Genomic DNA, 25341 nt, shown 5'->3' with positions numbered 1-25341 from the left:
CTTTATTCCATTGATCCCTCCCACAGCCCTTACATCATTGCATTGTCTAGCAGACTTGTGACAATCCGTGGCTCATTGTTTGTGTTGGCAAGTCAGCATCCGAGCCTGCACAAAATTAACATCAGGGACACAATGATGTCAAGGCTGTAGGAGGGATCGTCAGGATGAAGAATGGGACACTGGTAATTATCAATAGGAATCATATAGCGCGCGCAATAATATCACATCATATGGGAATAAAACTTTTTGTTTTTAGTTTCTGTTGATCCAGGGAGTTAATCTGACCGCCATATTATCGGTCGGGAAAGAATTTTTTTCCTGCTTTGGGCCAATTGGCATCGGCGTTGTAGGGTTTTTGCCTTTTTTTCCAATATAATATTATATAAAAATAATATAATATCTGCAATATAATGTATAAGTTGGACTTGATGGACTGATGTCTTTTACTATGCCTTTTTTACTATGATGCTATGACTGGGACATAACTGCACAGTGCTCCAGAAGCAAAGGCAATGCCCCGGTTGCAACATCTTCCTAATTTACACATATTTTAAAAATCATTTTTCCAGAAAATGAGTTATTAATTCCTATCAATGGAGGTATATTATTTTTCATTGAAGACTCTGCATGGTTCTGTATTTGGTTAAAAAGTAGTTGGTAGTGGGGGTGACTCTTTTTTATTTCATTGCTGTTGAAACATGAGCATCAAGTGGAAGAAATATTAAATGAAAGATTTTTTTGTTTAATTATTAACCATATCCTACGCCCCCCCAAAATGCATGTGTATGATGGAGCCAGTTGATATAGTTTCCATCTAATATGTTTGAAGCTTCATGTCCTCTTTGTTCCTTGCACTCCCCAAAATCCATATCATATAGCGATGAGTAAATATTTGCCTGGTTATAGAAATGATTACTACACAATGCCTGTACATTAGTTATTTTGTCTCTTATAAAACTGTGATAGAAAGTTATTTGCTAGCTATGACAAGAATGAAGGAAATGCCTCACATGATTCACAAAGACAATATCCCTCTTTCCATCCAAAACAGATGGGTTATTGAGGACACGCGTGGACAAACAGTTGGAGACCTCAGATAATAGCCATTTGTGCAGTTCAAAACTTGCCAACTGTAGTCCTTAATTTCCCCCCTTTTCCGAGGTTTATTTTTAGGACTTATAGATAAAGATTGGATTTTGCATTCCGATATAAAGAGACATATCACACATACCTGCCTCAGAATATCTTCTAGCCTATACTACCACATAACTTCCCTAGGTGAAGGCCACATTACCTGGGAGAAGAACCACATCATTGTAATTGAGACAGTCTATTGTGTGCTATTGTATTGGTTAAATCATCAAACCAGCATTCATGATCATGGAAAGTGAAATTGTGTATATCAATAGACCAGGTCCTTGAAGGTGCCGCGGCTGATTGATGTTATTTTCAGAAAATCGATAGGTTGCATTTGTTATAAAACAATGGCTCCTTCAGAAAGCATCTGTCAGTGCCGGAGATATAAACAGTCTAATGGAAAACCAAGTCCTGAATATAAATGGGAAAATATACTGAGCATTTGTAATTTTAGATTAGAAACTTGAATTTACACATGGAGGTGCCTATCCTAGCAGGTTGGTAAGTGGATCACTTATAGGACAATAAAGTGGATTTTAACCCCTTAATGACCGCCCTATCGGGTTTTTACGGCGGTCATTAAGGGTACTTCTTCTGACACGTACGCCTTTCTACGGCGGCGCGTCAGAAGAAGTTTTCGGGACACCGGGTCTCACTGGTGCCGGTGTCGGGCTGTGATATCACAGCCCAGACCCGGCACTAACACCCGGGATCGGAAAAACTCTGATCCTGGGTGTTTAACCCCTTACACGCCGTGGTCAAGCATGACCGCGGCGTGCAAGTGTGTCCCCCGTGAATCGGACCCCCCCGGTGTGCTTACCGGGGGATCCGATCCCTCTTGCCGCTGCCCCGGGTTCCGACGAGTGACCCGGGGCTGTCGGCTCCTCTCTGTGCCGGGTTCCGCCTCCTGGCAGGACCCGGCTGTGTGTAACTGAGCATGCTCAGCATGCTCAGTTACTTACAGTATACACTGCAATACAAGTGTATTGCAGTGTAAAGGCTTGAATAAGCGATCGGATGATATGTTGAGGGGTGAACTTTCTATAGTGGGGTCATTTATGGGGTTTTACTATTATTTAGGCCTCTCAAAGTCACTTGAAAGCTGAGTTGTCCCTCAAAATGTGAGTTTTGGCAATTTTCATGAAAATAAGAAAAATCGCACCCAAAAGTTCTGCACCTCATAACATCCTAGAAAAATGACCGGAAGCATAAAATATCATCCCAACATAAAGCAGATATTCTGTAAATGTTAATTATCAAACTTTTTGGGTAGTTTTACATCTTGTCTGGAAACCAGAACATTTCAAACTTGGAAAATGAAGAATTTTTACAAACTTTTGCCAAATTTTCACTTTTTTTCAGAACGAAACGTAAAACTTATCACTTAAATTTTATAACTAACATGAAGTACAATGTGTCACGAGAAAACATTCTCAAAATCACCCGGATATGTTAAAGCGTTCTGAAGTTATAACCAATTATCATGAGACATGTCAGATTTGAAAAATCGAGTCTGGTCATTGAGCTGAAAACTAGTGTCGGTGATAAGGGGTTAAAAGAGTTTTAAATGTTTTTCTTTAAAATACATACTTGAAAACCTTCTCTGAACATCTAACAGAAAAAAGGGAAAACTTCCAGAACACCTGAAGGGCCAGGAGTCTCCTGTTCATCATGGAACTGGTCATGTTCCCTGAAAACTGTGTTGACCCACTCCAAGCATTGTATGGATTATGGTGTCCGAGAGGACAGAAGACCACCTGTGAGTGCAAGACAAAACTTGAAGCTCAGGTGGATTTATATGATGGATGGGGGGGATAAAACTTTTTATATAGTACTCAGGATGAGGAAAAATAGGAAAAAAAAATCTAAATTTGTTCCCCTGTTACAATGTTCACAGGGTTCCCGCTAGCCACTAATTCCCTGGTCTAGTTTTGAAACACAGGAAATGCTCACTTAGCCAATCATTGGATGTTTTGTGTCACTTCTGATCCCAGTGATTGGCTGAGCAGGCATTTCCTGTGTGTCAAAAGGGACCAGGAAGCAGAGACTGGCAGGGCAACCAAGTAGCCCCCAAAAATATATGTTTTGCCTTCCTTTATATGGAAAAACTGTGGTGTTATTTAGACTGTTTTCTATGAACATTTTAAGGCTATATGCTTAGTCACTGTCCACTGATTACAAATCTCTTGCAAAAATATGCATATAGTAGGTTTAACATTTCTCTAGACAAAATATGAAAACCTACAACTGCGCAAATATTTTGAAGAACTCAAAAGACTTGGTAACTCTATAAAATGTCTTACCAAAAATAACATTTCTACATTGCTGTACGTTTTGTTGAAGGGTAAAGTCAAGTAAGAGGTCACTATGACCACCAGTCTCTTGGGGCTAATTCAAACAGATCTTGACAATTTCTATCACTGGACGGTGACCTGGCATATTTTCAGTTCTCACATGGATTAACTGAAATCAGCTTGACCCTAACCTTGCTCCAGCCGACTGCCCATAGTTGGTCCCTTTCTTCCTTCTTGTCCCGCATGGTAAACTCCTGTGTCTACTCCTGGAGTGGGTGTCTACAGTATATTATATATGCGCGAGAGCCACTACTCCATCAATAACCTCCATCCATGTATCATATATGTTAATATATGTGGTATATGTTTTTATATAACAGTGAGCATATGTGTTTTCTTATCATATGTGCACAAATGCAAGCTCTGTGCAGCGCTGCGTAATCTGTGTGCGCTATATAAATAAAGAATTCTAAATGATTATTTATATATTGTTTATGTGTTTATTTCTGAATCAATCTTCCCACATTGCATTACAAAATGCAGCATGGTGGTTAGCCTGCCTTTAATAGAAAACATGGTATATATTTTTCTCACGTTCTGCACTAAATGTGGTTTTCATAGAAAATAGTAAATTCAGTATAATATAAAGGTGTCGATCTGTGAAGCACTCAAGTAAAAAAATGTTCTATCTATACAGAACTATTAAAATCATTGTAAAGGATTGGGATTAGTTTAGTATACCTGATATACCTGATATAGTATACCTGGGTTTAACTGATGTATTCCCACCACAGTCTCACAATTTTAGTGAAACAGCTTCCGTCTCCCTTGCCTCCTGCTTGTGACAGGCTGCTCCTTGTCAACTCTTACAAGCAGGAAGCAGGGAAAAGCAAAGTAAGGCAGGATTATATAAAAAATGTAGGGGTAAAAATGTAAAGGATCATACAATCAATCACCAAATGCTTGTTTACCAACTGATCACATTGTTTCTATAGTCATAAAACTGCCCATTTTAGAAGACGATTTTGGGGATTTGCTGTCATCATAATGTAAAGTTTATTTGGGGAAAAGGTTATGATATCTCATTCAACACCACAATCATTGAGGAGATGTATTAATGTGTCTGTCTTTGGACCAGTGCAGAGCAGAACTAGACAGATCTCTGCTGAGATCTCTGGTGAGTCGCACTTTTCACCTCATATTAGTTAGTCTAGTTTGCTGCACCACAATATTGAATGCTCTGGTGCACTGGCTGAATTTTCTGGCGCACAGGTTATTTTTAGAACAGACACACCCTCTTTTACCGAGGTCACGCCCTTCTATTTGTACGTTATCAATCGGTGCCTGATTTGGGCAGATTGACCTGTGTAAAAGAACCTTTAGGACACTTGGAAGTCATGTATTGTTATAACTTTAAAGGTTATTGTGCAGACGCTCCTACTCTCTCAGGGTCCCCAATACCTAGCAGATATCTGTTCTGATTTTGTAGGGTTTGGTCGACCATTTAATGTGTATGAGGCTTCCCGACTTTCCTAAAGATGAAGTAAGCTTTAAGTCATTGGCCAATCCTCTTGGTCTTGTGAAATATACCCTTGGCAGCAGCTATCTCCAGTCACTACACATGAACTTTCAGGTGATGATGTGTATTGGAGCCATTAGATAATCATCAACAGTATTCACAGAATATACAAATAAAGGAGGGGAGAGCTGGGAAGAGGAGGGATCAGAAAGATGGTGTTATACTGTAATTCACAGGAAGTCAATCACACAGAGACCTCTAGAGGGTTAATAAGAATTAGGGTTCAAATGGCCTAGACCTGTGAGTGTGCAAATATTTGGAACCATCTAAGTTGGCATGAACCAAATGACAAAATACTACTACTTAATTACCTTTAAAGGTAAAAAAAATATATGTTTGTACTGCTGCCTTCATATTACTGGAACGCAGAGTATACAACTCACAGTACTGTATGCATTAGATGTGGTGCAGGTGGTGGCACCTAGGAGGAAAGTGCCAGGTAGAAATGGTGGCATGTGCCAAAAACTGTATAGTTTGCCCTTCCACAATTGTTTGTAATAGGGAAAAAAACTCTGTCTGCCAGGAAGTGTGAGCGGCCAACATGCACATGCTCACATGTCACTTCCTCTCTACCAGCTCATGTGTATCAGCACAGTGCAGCACCAGGACATTCACACATTCAAAGACATTTCTGTAACTGAGAATCAGTTCCATTTATCTAATTGAGTTATTGTCCTTCTCTAAGCATTTGGGGGTTTGGGGATTTATCTTAGTTCTTAGTTTTTTCATCTTATATTTGCAACTTTTATTCTGCCGAAAGTTTTAGTTCTGCATCTGATACATCTTTAGAATCCAGATGTGGACATTTGAAAAAGTCACAAATGTTTTCATTGTGGCAGTAAAAAAAAAAAATCACATTTTTTGGAGAAAAAAAAACATCCGAACAGTGCAGAGCAGGCGTTGGCAAACCTTTGGAAGAGGTTGCTTGAAGGAAATCTACCATCAAAATCCATTAAGATAAACCAGGGACACTTACTCATAGATCCTGGGACTGTGACTGTGTTAATCTTCTTATATTTGTTGTACATGGCCTCCTTCCTTCTAAAATCAACTTTTATAATTATGCAAATTAATATGAAGAGCTCCATCAGGTTCACATATGCAGTCGGGCCGAACCCCGTCCCTGTTTCTAAACAGAGTCAAAATGATAACATGTGACCGCACCTTAAGAATCTAGGGGCTCTTTGACATTGTTGGGAAAGCTTCAGTTGCGCATCTGTTGCGTTTTGTCTCCGTTTTTCTCCCGTGTTGTCTCCGTGATGCATCCATTTTGTCTCTGGCTGCAAAAAACACTGAAGGTTTAACATTGCTTTGAAAAGATCACACCTCAGCCTCATTTTCAGCCTCATCAGTGAAAAAAAATGGATGTTTCATCTTTTTTTTTTTTTGCGGAGCCATAGACTTCTGTTGCCTTCCGTGATGCGCATTCCATGAAAAAAATAGGACATGGTTCATAATTTTTTCCACGGACAACGGATCAGTGAAAATGCATACCAATGTGAAAACACTCATAGAAATCAATTTTCCATAATGTCCATAATGAGCAGATCACAGCCTTTGGCCCCTTACACACTTGCGTTGCAGATCACGTCAGAGTTTGATCAGGGTGCGATCAGGGTTTTGTCAGTGAAAAACGCACATTTTGCATCAGAGTGCAATCAGTTTTCACACAGAGTTTGATCAGTGTCTCAGTTTTTCACACGCGTTTTCAATGCAATTTCAATGCGTTTTTCACGCGCAGGTAATGCACATGAAATGGACTCAGGACTGAGCTCTATCTTTTCTATGGCAATTGATGCGTGAAAAACGCATTGCACTTGCAAGTGTCTCAGAGTGCAATGCGTTTTTGATGCATCTCCATAGACTTGTATGGTGCGTTTTTCACACGCGTGACTTGCAAAAGTAGAGCATGTTGAGATTTAAACGCGCGTTAAAAAAAATGCAAGTCTGAAAAGACCCATTGGTTACAATGGGTCAGAGTGCAATGCAAGTTCTCCGCGTCAAAAGCACGCGCAGAAAATGTGCCTGAAAAACGCAAGTGTGAAAGGGGCCTTTGTCTGAACAGTGGGTTCTCTTCCATCAGCAGGTGAGGGAAAGTGTTGGGTGTCAGCCCCCCGCCCCCGCCATTGATATATTTACATGTACTTGGTCTGTGTATACTGTTGAGGTTTTACATTACCATGATACAAATCCAGGTAAAAAAAATGTAAATGAGGTATTTGTTATGTTGATATGGATTCCTTTATGTCAACACCACTTTCTGATTTACATAGGACTTCTGCCCCCGATTAGCATTATTTTTTTTTTGTCTTGCCATGGATCCACATGAAGTAATAAGCCTAATTATTATGATTATCCAATCATGGTAGAAAATTTGAGATAATGCAGCATTGTTGTTAAGGCCCAGTTCACACTCTATTTTTATCTTCAGTCACTAAAACAATAATAATGAAAGTCTAACTGATCCATTGAAATGTCCACGGATCTCAATAGACTTTTAATGGCTTCCATTAGTGTCCATTTGCACCACGCAGGTTATTTGAATAGACTTCCGTTGTTATGGATTTAGTGGTGGAATTGAGCTTCGAACTCAAATGTGAACTGGGCCTTATATGGTTGGGGGATTATATGCAGATTTCTTTTGTGTGGACCAATCATAATAGACGACTCTGGCTAGACAGATGTGTGAAAGTCATGAAAAGCGGAGACCTTCTAGGAAAAAAGTGGATGGAAATCCAAAATGGAGGCATGTGTCTGTACTACTTGCCCACATGGCCACAAGGCTACCTTTACACGAACGTATGCTATAGTGAGACGTGCTCCCGGACTGTACATACAGCAGCGTATAGAGGATGCTCTATCTTTTCTCCAGTGACAGCACGATACGAAGACAAAAGTGTGTCTCACCATACCGTCCCGTGCTCAATGTACTTCTATGGCGACCCTAAGCTAGCCATACAAATGGCAGCTAGCCACCATACAAATGGCAGCTAGCCACCATAGATGTGCATTGCCATATACAGTTGTGTGAAAGGCGGCACTGACCAGACAATGAAATAACTATAACAAGCCCCTGGTAGTGGTCATGTCTGGTACTGTATCTCAGTTTCAGTAAAAGTATAGAGGCTACCTAGTTCACACTTGCATCAGGACCATCAGTATTATGTTCCATCATGAATCGACAAAATTGGAAGTTGAATGGGAAGCAAACACAAATGTAGGCTCCTTTCAGACGACCGTACATGGCAGCCGTATGCCAGCTGTACGAACAGCCATTGAAAATGCATTGTGCACGGTACATTGAGCACACACGTGTGTCACTGTACCGCATCACCCCCCAGGAAAAAATATAGAGTGTGCTCTTTTGCCATACGTACAACCCGGCAGCATGGCTCCCTATGGAGAGGGGATGGGTGAGGAGTGCTCACCTCCAGCCGAACGTATGTGAAAGAAGTCTTACTTCAATAGGTGATTGCAGGAAGAGGCCATGCCATGCGTAGTGTTTGGAAATGTAACGCAAATGCCACATGTGAACATGTAACATACAAGTACTGCGCTATATATATATATATAATATGTCTTTCTCCTGGATGTCACTGTATATAAAAGTAACAACCACCACAGATACCTGGGTGATCTTTGAGGCCGGTGACACATGTGGCGTTCCTGTGGAGTTTATTACATTGCGTTATTGATTCATATCGAAACATAGAATTGTCCATTGCGTTTTTAGAGGTCTGCGTTTGTGAGGTGCGTTTTCCAATGCGTTTTGCCAATGCGGACACAACCAAACATTAAAAAAAATGGCCTTGGCCTCCACCGGGTGCACTGGCATCTACCGTACACGTAAACATAAGACGCAACAACCAGTTTAGTATTTACACGTCATTTAATATTCATTTTTTTGCATTTTGTTTTACCGTCCGTGCAATGTGATTGTTTAACATTGTTTCTATGGCTCTCTGTGTGAATGGGAAGCAATGAAGACATTGTGCCACCTCTCCCCTAAAAGCACAAAGTTACCTCAGACACTGCCCCCTTATTCCTATACTAACTCAATCTACCCCCCCCCAGAATCCTTATTTCTACCCTCCAAGACTGAAAATCCAGCACAGGGCTCAGTCATATCAATACACTCCGGCCTCGCAGGTGTTAAATGAGACAAAAGTGAATGGGTTAACGCCGCATTCCTGGTGAATGTGTTAAACACTACACGTATTGTGTGGCACACACGTAGCGCCATTCCCTGCAGGGGTTAAACAGCTGAGCGCCCTCCCTCCAGCATTCCAGGCTGCGCTCCCAGCTCTGCGCATGCGTCCTCTTGCGCCTTGCGCCCACTGCCAGATCCCTACGCAGTGCGCCCCGGACATAGGGCTGGAGGAGGGGGATTAGGGAGCAGAGTGACTCCGGAGCGGCGGCAGGGGCAGAGCTGCGGGGACTGCTGCACTTTGTAAACTTCTTGTGCCGAGCAAAAGTTGCCATCAGGACAAAGAGAGATCGGGAGCTGCTGCCCCTGGGAGCCACAAGGAAGCGGAGCAGATACTTAGTATCCACCTCCCCTCATCTCTGTCCCCCATTGTTTGCCCTGTGCCTGCACCATGCTCTGGATCTCCCCTCTGCTGCTTTGCACTTTAGCCCTGTGCAGCCTGACCGTCCTGGCTGACAAGAGCAAAAGTTGTCTGGAGGTGCGGAAACTTTACGAGTCCAAAGGCTTCAACCTGAATGATGCTCCAGTCCATGAAATCAATGGTGAGTAACAATATGACCTGATCGCCTCCTATGGAGAAATCGATAATCAATGTATTCCGATATGTCCTGGTGATGTGTCCACAATTCTGTATCGGTGTGGGGGGGGCACCGTACACTGGATAGGCTGGTGACCAGAGGGCGTTATGGAAGAATTCTTACCCCACCTCTCTTTTTCTGGCTGTGGGGCCAGGTAAGAAGGGAAACGGAGGAGAATCTTAAATGCAGAGCACCCCCCGGGGCAGACCTTTTACAAAACAACAACCGGTTTGGGATCACTCAGAACTGTCCGTAGATCATCTAGTGACTTGACTGTCCTAAAAGAATTCCTACTAATCTTAACGCTCAACCGTATCCTATATTTTCCTAATAAACCTACCTTTCTACGATCACATGTCCGTGATGTAGGGACAAGGGTCATTCTCGTGGGAATTGCTCCAGTAGTAATTGGGGGTAAGGAATCATAGTAATCGGAACCGTTCAGTCAACCGGAATGTGTAAAGTGTGCCTACGGTTCAGATCCCATACTTTTGTAATGAACCCTTCTATGACCAGATGTCCCGATTGTAGGGCCAAGGGTTAGGCTCACTATTGGTGGTAGTTATTAGGGTAAGAAATCCTACTAATCATAACCATTCAGTCAATCAGAATGTAAAGTTTGCCTACAGTTCAGATCCCATATTTTTGTAATAAACCCTTATATGACCAGATGTCCCGGGTTGTAGGGGCAAGGGTTAGGCTCACTATTGGTGGGAGTTATTAGAGTAAGAAATCCTGCTAATTGTAACCGTACAGTCAATCGGAATGTGCCTACAGTTCATTTCCCTTACCTTTTTGATAAACTGTACTTATGCCCAGATGTTCATGATGTAAGGACAAGGGTCGGCCTCACTATTGGTGCTAGTGCTTCAATTAGGGTTAAGTTCAGCTATGTGAAGTGTGCCTATGGTTTACGATCCATCAGATCTGGTAGTTTTCTGATAATCCCTTCTATGACCAGATGTCCATGATGTAGGGGCAAGGATCAGTGATGGTAAGGGTTAAGGCCAGCTATAGAGATTCAGACACAGGAAGCAAGGTCTGGATTGGGCTCAGTCATCCAAGTGTCCCACCAAGCATGTGTTATGCAGACGTGGTGTGCTCCTGCATTCACACTCTTTAATTGCACCTTGGGGCAGGATTTCCTCACTCCACCTTATTACCTATTGGACGCTCCTTCCCATTGTTAGTGCTAATGCTTTGTGCCATGTGCAGCCTTTATTCTGCATTGTTTGCTCTACCCCTTGTATACTCTTGTTCAGTACTTTATACTCTTTGTGAGTAGGTGGTATCTATATGCTGATTAGGTCCTACAAGAAGCTGATTGAGTTGTCTCAATGTTTCCATCTCATGTTTCTCAATAGTTTCAGGTGGAACGATTTACACTTGTACAATTTATTATTTATACTTGTAGATTTTGCTATAGACCTTGCCAGGTGGGGGCTTTTGGGTAATTCAAGACAGCATGGCACAATAACCCTTTCAGTCCTACAGATGGTCTTTGAGAATTTATGTCTGGCACCTTCCCGTTCCTTTTCAAAATGTTTGGTTTCAAAATATACCACTTGAATATTGCTGTGGAATCTGGACTTGATGACATGTTCTGCAGTTGCCTTAATAATACAGCTGAGGGGAAGTTTTGGGGGGTGCTGTTAGGTTTCAAGAAGTGGGAGTATATTCTTTATATTTGGTCTTATAAATGATGCAGAAGTGAAACCAGTTTAGGCACTTATTGGGTGGCCAGTGTGATACACCGATTGTCGTAGGGATGCTCTTAAGTGTGATTACATTAGTTTTATGTTTTTGGATGTTGCTTTTTACCTTTTAGAGCACAGTTGGAGACCATTTAACTGTATAATGGTGGAGCATATAGAGTGACAAGTCTTAAAGATAGTAATATTTGGTATTAGTCCATCAGAGATTGTCATCAAGCATATGTGTTCTACCTAGGAAACCAGACACATACACAGTGAACATCAGAACGCTCATCTTTATTACTCTGCATACAAGTAATATTTCTTGAAAATAATTAGCATTTACTTAAATGTTGAGTTTGTTGCAGCAGTGGGTCATGATATAGAGCAGGAACCAGGTCATCAATGTCCCTTTAAACTATATCAAGATATTTTGTGTTGGTGGCTTTGAATGTTTTTGAGATCCAACTTCTAAACGTCTAGTTGACTTTGTGGGGTTTGAAACAGGCTCAACTCAAGAACGTATATTTGTCCAAGGAAATGGAACTGTCCAATTACTGCTGGAACCTCGCTTGGCGCATATATTCCAGTTAATACGAAGGAGAAATTAGCATAATCATTCTCCATTTAAACTTCCAATCATGATGGAAACTCTGCCGAGCACAGATCCTCCACTGTTCTCCTCTGTAGGTGTGCTTTTCAGAGCAGCTGGTAGGCTCCAGTGTTTTTTTTTCCAGGGACATCATCTGGGCCACAAATAGGTGGCTTGGAAAAAAAGGGGAAGTGTCACTCAATCGTTCTGTTTTTCTGTACAGGCATTTTTATTCAGGAGAACCGTTATGTCCAAGGTATCCGATACTAAACTTCCCAACTTCTGTGCATAAAAGTAGTATTGTAAATGTAGATTTTTTTAAAATTTTCGTCTTGAGTAAACTCTATAAATTTTTCGGGTCTACTGCTATCCTTACAAGTAAAATGTCCTTACACTGAGTCTTTGATATGTTATATAGTTTCGGATCAAGCCATCATGCCTTCTGCTTTTCATGGGAGCAGACTGGGACTATATATGATACAACTTTGTATAGTCTTAATTCAATGTTGGGTGCCCTTTGACCTCCACTATTTAGAGGCTAAGCAGCAGATGTTGTGTTTTTTTTTTTAGTTTTATTGCTGATCTTTCTGAATTAATTATACAACCGTAGTGATTGCAGAAGACTCACTGTATGCCAAGAGGGGACACACTACTGTAGACTTCTTGGCCCGGTAGGCCGCTATAGAAACCTGTATGGTAGAAAGTACTCAGAGTATTGTTTGTAATGTCACATATTACCTATCCACAGGATTTGTGATCAATTTATGATCTTTGAGATCCCACCAAATTTTATATTTGTGGTGGTGTCCTCAATTTTTTTATATAGTTGCCCATTAATAAAGTTATCTTGAAGTGGTAGTGGAATGACCGGTTCCAATGACTATATCTCCATGTAGGCCTCATACTTTGTTGAAGCTGAACGCCTCTTCATGGAACCTTTTGCTGTCTACTGGAATAGCTAAAAATTGTATCAGAATCTTTTTGGGTCAAACTTAGAACTTTTTTTTTAATGTATATCCACCTCTTGATGCTACTTAAAGGTTACAAACATCCTCCCCTCCCCTCTTTTTCAAGTTTTGTCTGTTTCTGTAAAGGAGGCCGGAAAGACTGAATTTCTCCAGGCGAAATTTGATCTGAGCCACAAGAAATATTTCTACCCTTCAGAATGAGAAAATGCACACACAGAATTTGCAACATGTTTTTAGTTTTGGGCCTTTTCTTATAACTTTTGTTAGTTTTTAATTGTTTTTGTGTGTTTGCATGTTGTTGGAGCCTTAATCCTTGTGGGTTGGTAAGTCAAAGCAACTAAAGTTTAGATGGCCAGCTGAATGTTAAGTTTCTAGAAACATTTTTGAACATTTGCCTCTGCTGGATATTTTAGGTTGCAGACAGTGCAGTCTGGTGGAATACCATTACTTGATGTAAACTGTAAGTGCCTATGAGATGACACCCAGGGAATTTTTACTTCCTTCTGCCGACTCAAAAGAAAAGTTAAAAAAGGAGTAAGTTGCTGGCAGATATCTGGCAGCGGCTTATCTCTCGTGGGAAAGAGTCAAACATGTAAATCCAACCTCTTCTCTCAACGATTTATAATGTCTGGAGAATCCCTTATTGTAACTGCATGAGCTGCTTAGTGCTCAGGGGGCGGGGCTATGCCTACTGGTGCAGCCAATCTTTTTCTTTTTATGAGAGAGGTCATTTAGGTATTAAGGGGTGCTGTAGGGCAGTGTTGAAACAAGAGATCGGGGTACCAGAAAGCCACTCCTCCTGCACCATTGAGCTAAGTTGCATAACAATAAATACAGACCTAAATTTCTAAGGTTGGATGGGAAAGTTAATAAAGTGCTGGTTTTATTTTAATTTTTTTTGTACTAAACGTCTTAAAGTTTTCCTAGATCTCAGCATTTACTGTAAAAGAGTTTGGAATAGGAACAAAAGACTTGTTGATGAGCTCAGCATTTTTTGCTTTATAGTTTGGTTCTACTGGTTTATTAGTCATACGTCTATATGTTTTTGTAACATTTTGTTCTTGGAGGATCAAATATGTTTACAAACATTTTTGGGGACATTTAGTGGTTGTAAATGGTGTTGTTAGTATTGGATTAGTCAGTAGGCAAGTGTGGACTTTGTTTACCCCCATCCCCCAGGGTCTGCTTCCTCCCCATCTGTATACAACTTGCCACATCTACCATGTATCCAAGACTCGCATTGTTGAAAGTGTTACATAACCTAAATTTCTGTAAATGCCACCATTGATCTATGATGGTTTGTGATCCCGGAAGGTCAGTTTATTAGCATGAAGACCAGATCTCCTTATCTTTATGTTCAATAGACCGATTAGTTCCGAAGGAACTTTATGTAGCTTTGTCTTTCTGACAGCTGTCCTGTATGCTGCCATATGGAAGACAATGTTGTTGAATGGGCAATTTAACAAACGTGTACAACATGGACCTGTACATAAACCGTTCTACAGTGCTGATGACTTGCTGGGGCAGCAGATTGTGTTTGTGCTTCTTGGAATGAATGGAAAAAAGTGGTCAATCCGAAATGATCCGGCCACCTGCATAAATATCAAGAAATCTGTACACTTCAGACTCGTCCCCTAGTTTCTCAGTTCCTGGCCCTGCTTGGTCGCACTTCGCCTTTAAATCATGATCTGATACATTCACTGATTGGCTGCAGTAGTGGTGTCCTCCAGAGACGGGACATCTCCTGAACCTTGATTTGCAAGGCAACGGTGGATCGTGGAGCATCAGTATTGGAGTGTCCTTGGATCCTTTGAGTGACTAGCTTTTTTTTTTTTTTTAAATTGCCACCTTAAAGGAATGCTCCAGTGAAAGCTAATTAATTGAATAGTACATGGTGCAGGGCTTGAAGGAAGGAGCAGGTCTCATTTTGATTGTATTCCTAGAACCTTGCAAGAACCTAGAATCATGCTTCTCCCTTCGGGCCCTGCACAAGGTATAATTCAATGGATCGGCTTTGACTGGAGTGTTCCTTTAAGGTGGCAATTTTTTTTTTTCTTAAAAAGGACCTGAGAGAATCTCCTATTCATTTTGATGGAAAACAGAATCATGCTTTTTGGGGCTGACTCCATTAATAAAATTGTGTCATGTGGCCTTATTGCATACAACGTTGGAGTGGTAGTTTTTGGATTAATTTTGAGACAACCAACTTGAAATACAATCGGATATGTTGTGTGAACCCGTCCTACCTGTGCAGGATACATAGACTGAGATGTATTCAAAGTTTATTTTGAAAGATGAGGTGCACTTTAAATGTGATATATTTTGCTCTCGGCATGTTATAGAGCAGGAGAAGCTGAGCAGATTGAAGTCAGGAGGCCAGTCCTAGACGGCGTTAATCGACTGCATTAAGGGAAATATGCCAATCGCTAGTGAGGCCACAGCATTGAATGGGCAAAGATATAAATACAGAAAATACAAGTTATAAAGCATCTTTTCCCACAAAACTATATATCCATGTGCTCAGATCCCTCTGCTCTATAATACACTGCATTTTCATGATGAAGGGAACCCTTTTAGTATATTGGATCTAATATGTATTTTGTTCTCCCATTTTAGGTCATGATTTTTATTTTTTTTATAGTTGACTTGTTGGATTTCCATGCATGATCAAGGTTGTAACGTGTTTATCCATGCACACATCTTGGCGGTCTACGCAGACCATGTGTCCGGACCCCCTTATCAGTGCACCATGATTCAGACCCGGTCTCTGAGTCACGGGCCTATCAGATGCAGACACAAATCTTGCTTAGACCAGCACACTGTCAATTATTAGCCGTCCGCAGAAGCGTCTGAGGCAGCAATGTTTTCTCTCTTGTTTGTAAATTGTAACTTCGCGTTATCCCGATGTAACCTTTTACGCTCCCATTTTTAATGTGTAATGTGAACGTATTTGACAACCTAGAAACTCTTCACACACACCTGGGAAACATTCTCCCCCCTGTTCCTGGAATGGCAGAGGCCTAGAGATGTTTGCTGGCTCTGTCGCATTCACATCTTGTGTTAATTGAAGTTTTTTTTTGCTCAGGAAATCCTGGTCTAAAAGAACCGTTTACATTTTCGGTAATATTTTAGAATTTTGGACGGCTCCCTTCATACCAGGGATGCGTAAGCAGTGGAAAGTCTGGTGCCGTCTTTCCTGCTTCATAATGCAACGATTGATTCCTTTTGGGACAGGCTCAGTTATTTGCTTCTCCGGGGTTGTGGCTTCGTACCTGCACAAGACGTTTATTAACGTTAAAGTTTGGCGCTCTACTCGAGTTGGGGGTTGAGCTATACTCGTACAGGCGGTCCCATACTTAAGAACACCTGACTTACAGACAACCCCTAGTTACAAACGGACCTCTGGATGTTGAAAATTTACTGTACTTTAGTCCTAGGCTATAATAAGCAGCTATAACAGTTGTCAAAGCTTTATTGTTAATCCTGGTTCTTATGACAACCCAACATTTTTAAAATCCAATAGTCACAGAGGCCAGAAACATTTTTGACTCTGGTTACAATTATAAAATATACAGTTCCGACTTGCATACAAATTCAACGTAAGAACAAACCTGCAGAACCCATCTTGTATGTAACCCTGGGACTGCCTGTACTGCAATAGGCATTGATGTATTGAACGGATCATATGGTAAATCTCAGATGTTGTCATTTGTGCTCTTGAGATGGGGACCTAGACTATTCCAAAGGAAATGGTTACTAATGTGTTACCCAACATTCTATGTTTTTGTTTTTTTGTCCCATCCTTCATCTCCCTCCCAAGGCCCGCCGAAGCCTTTATTTGGACTTTTGAATGACCTACTGGACGGCTTTATCTTCCAGAACAAAAGGGATGCCTTTTTAGCCAGAAACCTTGGGAGACCACCAAGGACTCTGAGCTCATGCAGTGCAACTCCGCACCACGTTACACAATACCAAAAATGCAGGACTGAATGGTTCAAAAATGTGGAGTGGTGGAAGCATTCATTTTCATCCAGAACACTGTCACAACACAGACAGACCCAAGCAAATACCTCTAGGCGGCTAAAATAGACCGGAGGAGAAGTGTTTACCGTTACTGGTATGACACATGTATGACTCGCGTCCTCAGCCACAAGCTGCTGCAAATCTGATCCAAGGGGTGTCTACCTAAAATATCCACAGCAGGACTTGTTATTTAAAGTTACAATGGATTTTTAAAAAAGTTTTATATTATTTTATGCTTGCCCGTGTTTGTCTTAAATAAGTTTCAAACATAGCACTTTTGGAAAAGCGTTGGTATGATTTTTTTTTTTTTTTTTTTTATTTTTTTTTAGCCAAAGCCAGACATGCGGGTGGTATGATGTCCTTCCCTTTTAAATTTCCAATCCCTATTTAATTCAAAACTTGGCTGTGGCTTAAAACTTTAATAAAAATGGTTGTGTTTTTTTAGAAATCAAAAAGTAGATAATTCTTTGGTTCTCCTGTATGCTCCTAGCACTCATAGTCATCTAAAATGCTGCAAATTCCCAGTTCCTACTATCAATCATGCAAAACCTAAGACAGGCACGTAGATTACCAGAGCCCTTCTGTGCTGTAGCTTCACATGCTGCACTACACTGTCTCCCCATCTCCCTCAGCAGTTCTTTCCTTCTGCCTGATGTAATCTCACACAATAGGACAGGGAAATGCTACTTGCACACTGTAACAGCCTTTGAATCTGCAGAACAAATGGGCTCTGAAAACAGCCCTCCAGGAGCCCTTCTGGCCATAGATAACATGTGGAAGACTATTACCACAGTCATGCTACCTGGATCTATGATTAAGTGTCCCTGGATTTTGATGGTAGATTTCTTTTAAGGAATTCCACCACATATTGTGATTGTGCTCTTAAAGGGAACCTGTCAGCAGAAATTGACTTAATAAACCACTACCAGTACGTTGTCATGATTCTTTCATGGTCAATCATGGTGGTAAACTCCAGAAATTCAACTTTGGAGTGAGATGGAAATTGGTTGGTAGTTCACAGAAGTGGAGTGTTTCGTACTTAAGTCCAGCTTTCCCTGCCTCAGACCACCTCTATGCTATGTGTGATTACATGTACCAGAATTCAGCAGGTCAGGTTATGATGGCCCTGGAAGCAGGACAGTGAAGGGGGGCAATCTGAGGAAGGGACAGTTTGACTTCAATGCTGAGTTCTCTCCGCCTCCATGACTCTATACAACAGATTTATACCTCACTTCAAAGTTGATTTTCTGGATGATGCCACCACACTGGACCATGAATGATACATGATCTATAAGGTTTTTAACTTCTTGACGACATACTGTTAGAGGTTCATTAGGTCAATTTCTGCCAGTAGTCCCCCGAAAGGCAGTGAGATTGGTAATGGATTTACATTGGTCCTTTTCTATACTTGTTTTATCCAAACCTTTTTACAGGCGTGGTTGCCCAATGGATCCTATATGGCAGCTTTAGGGTGCTGGTCCCATACTGGGTGAAAGCAGGCCTAGGTTTCTTAAACCACCCAAAATTCCTCTTCTGTTGTAGCGGTTTCATTAGAAATAGACTGTATTACATCCCATGTAACGTCTTTTTATTTGATTCTTAAGCTAATTTTACAGTTTAATATTCCCCTCCCATGATGTGATCCTGGATGTCTAAAGAACAGCAGTATATTTAGCTACAGATTTATCATTCACATATGTTCTAGTCTTGGATCTAGGTTCATTGACTTTAAAAAAAAAAAAAAAAAAATTATTTCACTACTTGCCTTTGCAGGTTTCTTCTGCATAAATATAGAAGACACTTCCTTGTAAGTAGTGAGGTGTGCTCCATCCCAGTAAAATTTATTGCTGCACATGTCACAATCTGCCCAAAACTTTGCTTGTTATCCTGATTTTTGCATAGACCATGTCATCTACTTGAAATATATGACTCCCTGCTCCACAGTCTACCTACCACTTCTTGTCAACACTACAGGCGGTCCCCTACTTAAGAACACCCGACTTACAGACGACCACTAGTTACAAACGGACCTCTGGATATTGGTAATTTATTGTACTTTAGTCCTAGGCTACAATAAACAGCTGTAACAGTTATCAGAAGTGTCTGTAATAAAGCTTTATTGTTAATATTGGTTCTTATGACAACCCAACATTTTTAAAATCCAATTGTCGCAGAGACCAAAAAAGTTCTGGCTGGGATTACAATGATAAAAGATACAGTTCCGACTTACATACAAATTCAACTTAAGAACAAACCTACAGGCCCTATCTTGTATGTAACCCGGGGACTGCCTGTACTTAGAAGATCCATAGAACAGTTGTATTGTTTTAATACAATTTATGCTGACAGGTTCCCTTTTAAGAGCATGATCACAATATGAGGTGGAATTCAATAAAGGAAATCTGCCATTAACTTCAAGCATGATAAACCAGAGACACTTGCTTATAGATTTATGGCAATGTGACTGTGATAATCTTATCTTTATCGATGGCCTACTTCTAAAATCAACCTTCAAAATTATGCTGAAGAGCCACGGGCTCTGGGGGTGCTGTAGCTTCGCAGACTATTAGGTTCCCTGCACATGGTGGTGTGCTAACCGGATTAGGGCAAGCGGTAGTAATCCGGCAAAATATGGGACACGTCAGTGCCATAGGACTCTATAGGGGACATGATCCAGCGTGGCCTGTGTGGCCAGGTCATGGACCACGTTACAGTCGTGTGTGTGTGTGTGTGTGTGTGTGTGTGTGTGTGTGTGTGTGTGTGGCCTTGCGAGGCCTTGCATGGAAAAACAGTCAGAGGTGAAGAGTGCGCAGCTTATATTAACCACAAGAAGCACCGTCGTTGGCCTGCAGGGCTCAGCTTCTGTTATGGAGTAATACATCTGGATTATTTTTGGAGCTTTTGGAAGAAATTCTTCCTAAATTATGGCTGTTTTAGTGTGTAGCCTGTCCAGAAATGAAGAAATTGCTTTCGAAATCCATAATTTTGGATAATTGAAGTATTACATAACGGGCGTTCTTGTTGGCTCGCCATTAATATTTACAGATTATTATTACGCACTGTATCCCGACAGAATCCTTGTTATTTATCATAACCTGAGATGGTGCATCTGCTTCGTTGCAAAGACATACAGTCGTTTCAGATAAAAGGAACATGAATTCATGTTTATCTCTCCGTGCCAAGATATACTGGGGAAAATGTCTCTCTCCAAATGAAGAGCTGTCGAGTGCCAAGCGCCGCAGATCTTTTTAAGTGTTGGGTTGTTTGTTCTCCAGGCTCTGGCAGTACACAGCCGTTTTTTTTTCCCGTTTTTTTTTTTTTAAAAGGTTTAGTAAATATTAATTTAGAAATCCTGAAGACTTTGCCATGTTGTTAACTTTTTGAAAAGAGCTCTGTTCGTATTTATGAATGTTCTACACTACTGCATTATGGGATTGTAGACTCGATGTGCTACAACTGTTACAGCAGCCATCTTTGCTCCCATTGTCACTCTCTCTCGGGTATATTCAATCCCATGTAATGGTATGTGGGTCCCATATTAATCAAATCCTGTGTAGGGCGCTAGTACTGTAATCTGTAAACCCAACCCATATTCCTCGGAGGGTATCCGGTAACCATAGCTGCATCGGAGACATCTCCAGTGCGCTCATGGATGTATGTGAGAACTGACTAACACTTTATATCTATTCTTTCATACTTTGTTGAATACTGGGCCGGCTGCCCATGCTGTGACTATATCCAGGAAAATAGGGATATTTTTGCAGTTGGGTCATAATGATTGCATGTGAACTGTCAAAACCTTCTACACCCTCTCAAGTAACTTTTAAACTATGAAATTGTTTCCATTGACATGGTATAATTTATGACATGGCCAAAAAGACATTGGAGTTTACATTTTTATCTTCCTTGGCTTAGCATAATTTATTAGTCACATGAAATAAAAAAACAAAACAAAAAGGACCTGAATATGTCCCTGAAAAAACTCCATAATTTATCATTTTTAACATTAAATTGCAAAAGTCAATGTTTCTTAACATGGCCGTCCGGCATTAACCTTTTGAGCTATGTATACTTTGATGCATACATGGCATAAACTTGGATAAAAAAAAACATTTAAGTCTCTGTCTGGTGAATTCATTATTGCTCCTGCGTTAGAAAATTACAGATTTTCACCAAAAACATCTAATGCCCCTTTCACAAGTCCACACACCCTTTGTCGAAGGAGAGGGATAAAGGCCATAATATGGTCTAAAAGCCTTCATAAATGTGTCAGAAGGCATTTTAGACCATATTATGGCCTTTTTCCCCCTCTCCTTCGACAAAGGGTGTGTGGACTTATGAATGGAGCGTGGTCCTATAGAAATAGGCGTGGCCATATTGAAATTGGTTTGTGCACCAAAAATTGAGGGTGCACCAAATTGTGCTCCACAATTTTACACCTGCTAAAAATAGGTCTAAAAGTATAATTTGTATAGTCATATAATCGTGTATTTGTATAGTGCGACAGATTTACTATCACAATGAAAAATCTGGTGCAGCAATAGATTAGTGTTGTCCATTAATGAATTCTCCCCCAGTGAGTGGCAATGTATCCTGACCCGATTCATGTCATCCATTTAGTTAGTGGATGTTGGTTGGTTCTTTGGGTTGTCCAGCAGCTCTTATAAGTTCTCATGACAGGGCTGTAAGTAGATCTCCTATGGATTCCTCATTTTCAATTAAAATGTAAAAACTATTAAGTTTTTTATGTTCTGTTTAAAAGCAGCCAAAACAAAATGGTGGCTTTTTTGCATTTTGTCGCAAATTTAAATATGTTAATTTAAGGCACATAGGCACATTCTCTTAAATCTTTTGCTTTCTGAAAATTAAGGGATTTTAAGCTTTTACGTGTACATACACTGGTAAAGGAATGGGTCACTATTTTGTTATGGTTTTTTACTATCATTAAGTCTTTTTAGATTTTTGGGTGGAAATCCTCTTACATAGAGTTTGTGTGTATTTAGTCAGCTGTTGAGAATTGTCCTTATGTTCTGGACAGAAAAGAAACTTAATCTATTTTATTTCCTTTCAGTTTCTAATCAGGCACATTCTTTACATAGACATCCTATTCTTGACGCCACCCCCCCCCCCTTCCGCTCCTCTATACCTTTTGTATTTTTTTGGTCACTTCTGTCTCTGTTAACCAAAAGCAATTATGTTGGTTGTCCCACAAATCAGACCTTCTTCTTGTCAGCCCTGTGGAGATCCATGATCTGATCGACGTTTCCGTTTGTGGGGTTTTTTTTTGTTTCCTGATTTGTATATCATGACTTTTCTTGGGGTTGTATTTTGGGTGCTGGGATGAAATTGGTTATGAGCGATTCTTGAATCCTCACGCAGCTCAGTGTTAATCGTATGGGTAACAACAGTGACGGCTTTCATTTGTCCAGTTAGTGGGAGTCTAGTTTTCATTGGCAGACACTTCAGAGGAAACGGGAGGCTTTGGCCAGAATAAGCAGTTGTTCTATTCACTCCAATGTATTGTCAAATTATTGCCCATTGTCATAATTGCCTTGATAAGAACTGAATGCTGCTTATCCGCAGCCGAAAGCCGCCTAGGTGCAAAGTGGATTACAAAGCCCTGGCTGCAGCGTCTTTGCTTTCAGGCATTGATCTATGACAAATTAGGCCTTGATTTGTGTAATTGCCTCGTCCAACCAGGAATAGATTGGTTTTACTTAGAGACTTGGGGGAGACAATAAAAGAAGATTTATGATGCAGTGATCAATGACTAAGTCTGTCTTGTGACCTCCAGAAATGATCTCTGCATTTCTAGACATTTTAGCTGTAATTCGCCTTGTAAGTGGTGAGACGCAGAAGATAAAGGCCCTTAAATCCTACAGCTTCCTCCATTTCCTGTTTATAAAATTTACTTGGTGTTTCCTTTAACTGATTTGAATTTTTTTTTTCCACAGATTTAGAAAACCTAGTGGCCCAATGTATTTTTCGACTTGCGCCAGTTTATGCCTTTTTTCACCATTTTTAGTATGTATTATTTTCGTGTGACGCATTTTGGTTGTTTGTGCGCCTCACCCGCCTTTCTAATTTAAGTTGCACCAGAATGGGGCGTATAAATGCTTTTTCACAATTACGTGTGATTAGTGCACCAGAGGGGAAAAAAGGTGCAATCGTGTGCACATTACCAAAATAAGGTTATAATGCATTAAATCATCATGTAATTTTTTTTTTTTTAATTTAAGCAACTTTTCAAGAAATTGCAAAAATCTTTTTTTATATATATATATATATATATATATAACTTTATAAGTTAAACTTAATAAGTTTCTTTATTTTTTTAAGTATTTTTTTTTTTCCCCTTTTTGTAATAGAACTTACCTCAAGTCTATAAATGGGACTAGATGTGACCTTTACTTTCAAGTGATATTTAAATACCTAACTAGTCATTAATAAGTGACTTCACTGCGCTCATAGTATTTGTAGAAATTAACTTCAATAATGGTAAATTCATACAAATTGATGATGAATTTAGTGATCAATGCTAGAACCTGGTAAGTCAGGAAAAAAATGTAAGAGATTTCAGATATTTTGATAAATAAGTTACATGTCCATTGATGTTTATATTTCAAGTCTTTTGGGTGAACCTCACAAAGAACAGTCTGTGGACCCTTGACTGTTCAGAAAGGAAATGCAAATTGGTCATTTATTGCTCTTTCCTAGTTGCATACCATTGTCTTTGGTTTGGAGACTTTTTCAAGTCGAGAAGATCTTGTGTGATGAGGCCGGGTTGTCTTTTGGAAAGCCAAGACTAGAAGTACACGTGTGGTTTTTATAGCGCACTCCTCCTTTTCTGTGTTGAAAGTGAATGTCTGGGAGAAATGATTACTTTCTTACATCCATTCCCTAATGCAATAGTCATTTACTCTTCTGGCCAAAGACACTTCAGCGGTTTTGACGATAACAAGATGGCTGACAGCTTAGAATTCTGCTTTTATCAGGAGCAAAAGCTGGCAGCGTTCCCTAACTTTATTTCCCTTCTAAACAGAGTTAAAGGGGTTTTCCCATGAAACAAGTTAGGCAGGATAGATTGCCACGCTCATATAGGGATGAAAGGTGCAGAACAGTCCATATGCGGCAGTCTGCTCCATTAATCTCGGGGAGTGAAGAGGGGTCCAATGGAGGTACCTTTAATCTTGGTGCATGCTATAGGTTTTACGCATGTGTAGGTCAGTAAGGGGGAAAATGGGTGCAGTTCCTGGCTGTACACCAGAAATTGTTCCTATTTCAGAGCTTGTATGCTAAACTGGTGCATATCAGGTTATTTCTAACTGCAGGAGCCTGTTGAAGGAAAAGGACATCTACCACCAGGATAAAGGACTGTTAATCAAGCACACTGACATAGCGGTGTGTCCTTCCTCTGGCTGGATCTGCTCTTCTAAGCATCATATGACCTTGTTTTTAAGATAAGAGGCTTTAAAAATTATGCAAATGAATCTGAGGGGCTTAGACTCCATTACAATCTATGGAGCCCGAAGCCATTCCGGTTACGGTAATTTGCATAATATTAAAAGCCTTTTTTTTTTTTAAAAAAAAGTGCATAAGAAGCTAAAAGAAGAGCAGATCCTGCCAGAGGGGGTACACGTGGTATGTCAGTGTGCTTGATTTACACTCTCTAAAAACCCACAATTGTCATGGTTTACATATAAAGAGCCCCTTTAAATGTGGCCTGCTTCAATCTTTCTGAGGCTTGGAAAACTTTCTTTTCTCCGTCTTAATTCTTTTACTTTTATTTATTTATTTTTTTTTGTCTTTGTATTATGAATCTCGATTTATGCAATCATAAAAACTTATGAATGGATAACAATTTTTAATAAAGGAAGTAAGTAAGAAGCTTAATTGTCTTAATTCTGACCACCCCATTAGTGCTTAATATTTATGTTGTGTGAGATATTTGACTACTAATATCGAGATGATTCGCACGTTGAATTACTGGCGACTTCTTGAGGAATGGGTGCATGATATTATATGCGATGACGAAGACTGAAATCCTATATCCATTGGGGATGTTAATGTGAAGATAATGGAGGAATGTTTCATGGGGCCGCCGGGGGGGAATCTGAGAACAATTTAATTGACATAATTCAAGACTGTACTGTGGCTCTGGAGCTGAGGTTGGAAATAAAAGCTGTTGTCCAGGCTGGAGGTGCCGGAGTCTGTTTTTAGTTTTTGGTCAGCCAGTCGTTTTTATCTTTCAAGTTGTGTGGAGCAAAGT

At 40.3% G+C, this 25341-nt stretch overlaps 2 protein-coding genes across 4 annotated transcripts in view; both read left to right on the top strand.

Moving 5' to 3' along the window:
- The window catches only part of LOC140077158 (P2R1A-PPP2R2A-interacting phosphatase regulator 1-like), a 981687-nt gene that overhangs the window by 619098 nt on the left and 337248 nt on the right, over positions 1 to 25341 (top strand). The gene's annotated exons all lie outside the window — the stretch shown is intronic.
- GPC4 (glypican 4) overlaps positions 4920 to 25341 on the top strand; it is a 61921-nt gene continuing 41499 nt past the window's right edge. Inside the window, exon 1 of one of the 3 annotated variants that reach the window (XM_072123708.1) lies at positions 4920 to 4974. Coding sequence is in view for 2 of the 3 variants with exons in the window: in XM_072123706.1 (XP_071979807.1) it covers positions 9609 to 9759 (151 nt within the window). In the remaining variant the exon portion in view is untranslated. Of the gene's footprint in view, positions 4975 to 9263; positions 9760 to 10869; positions 10981 to 25341 lie in introns of those variants that run through there. The other 2 variants (XM_072123706.1, XM_072123707.1) reach the window with 2 other exon arrangements.

The sequence above is a fragment of the Engystomops pustulosus genome, chromosome 9 (genome assembly GCF_040894005.1).
Source record: "Engystomops pustulosus chromosome 9, aEngPut4.maternal, whole genome shotgun sequence".
NCBI lineage: Eukaryota > Metazoa > Chordata > Amphibia > Anura > Leptodactylidae > Engystomops > Engystomops pustulosus.
The sequence above is the reverse complement of the archived record's forward strand: the minus strand, read 5'-3'. Positions and strand labels throughout refer to the sequence as shown.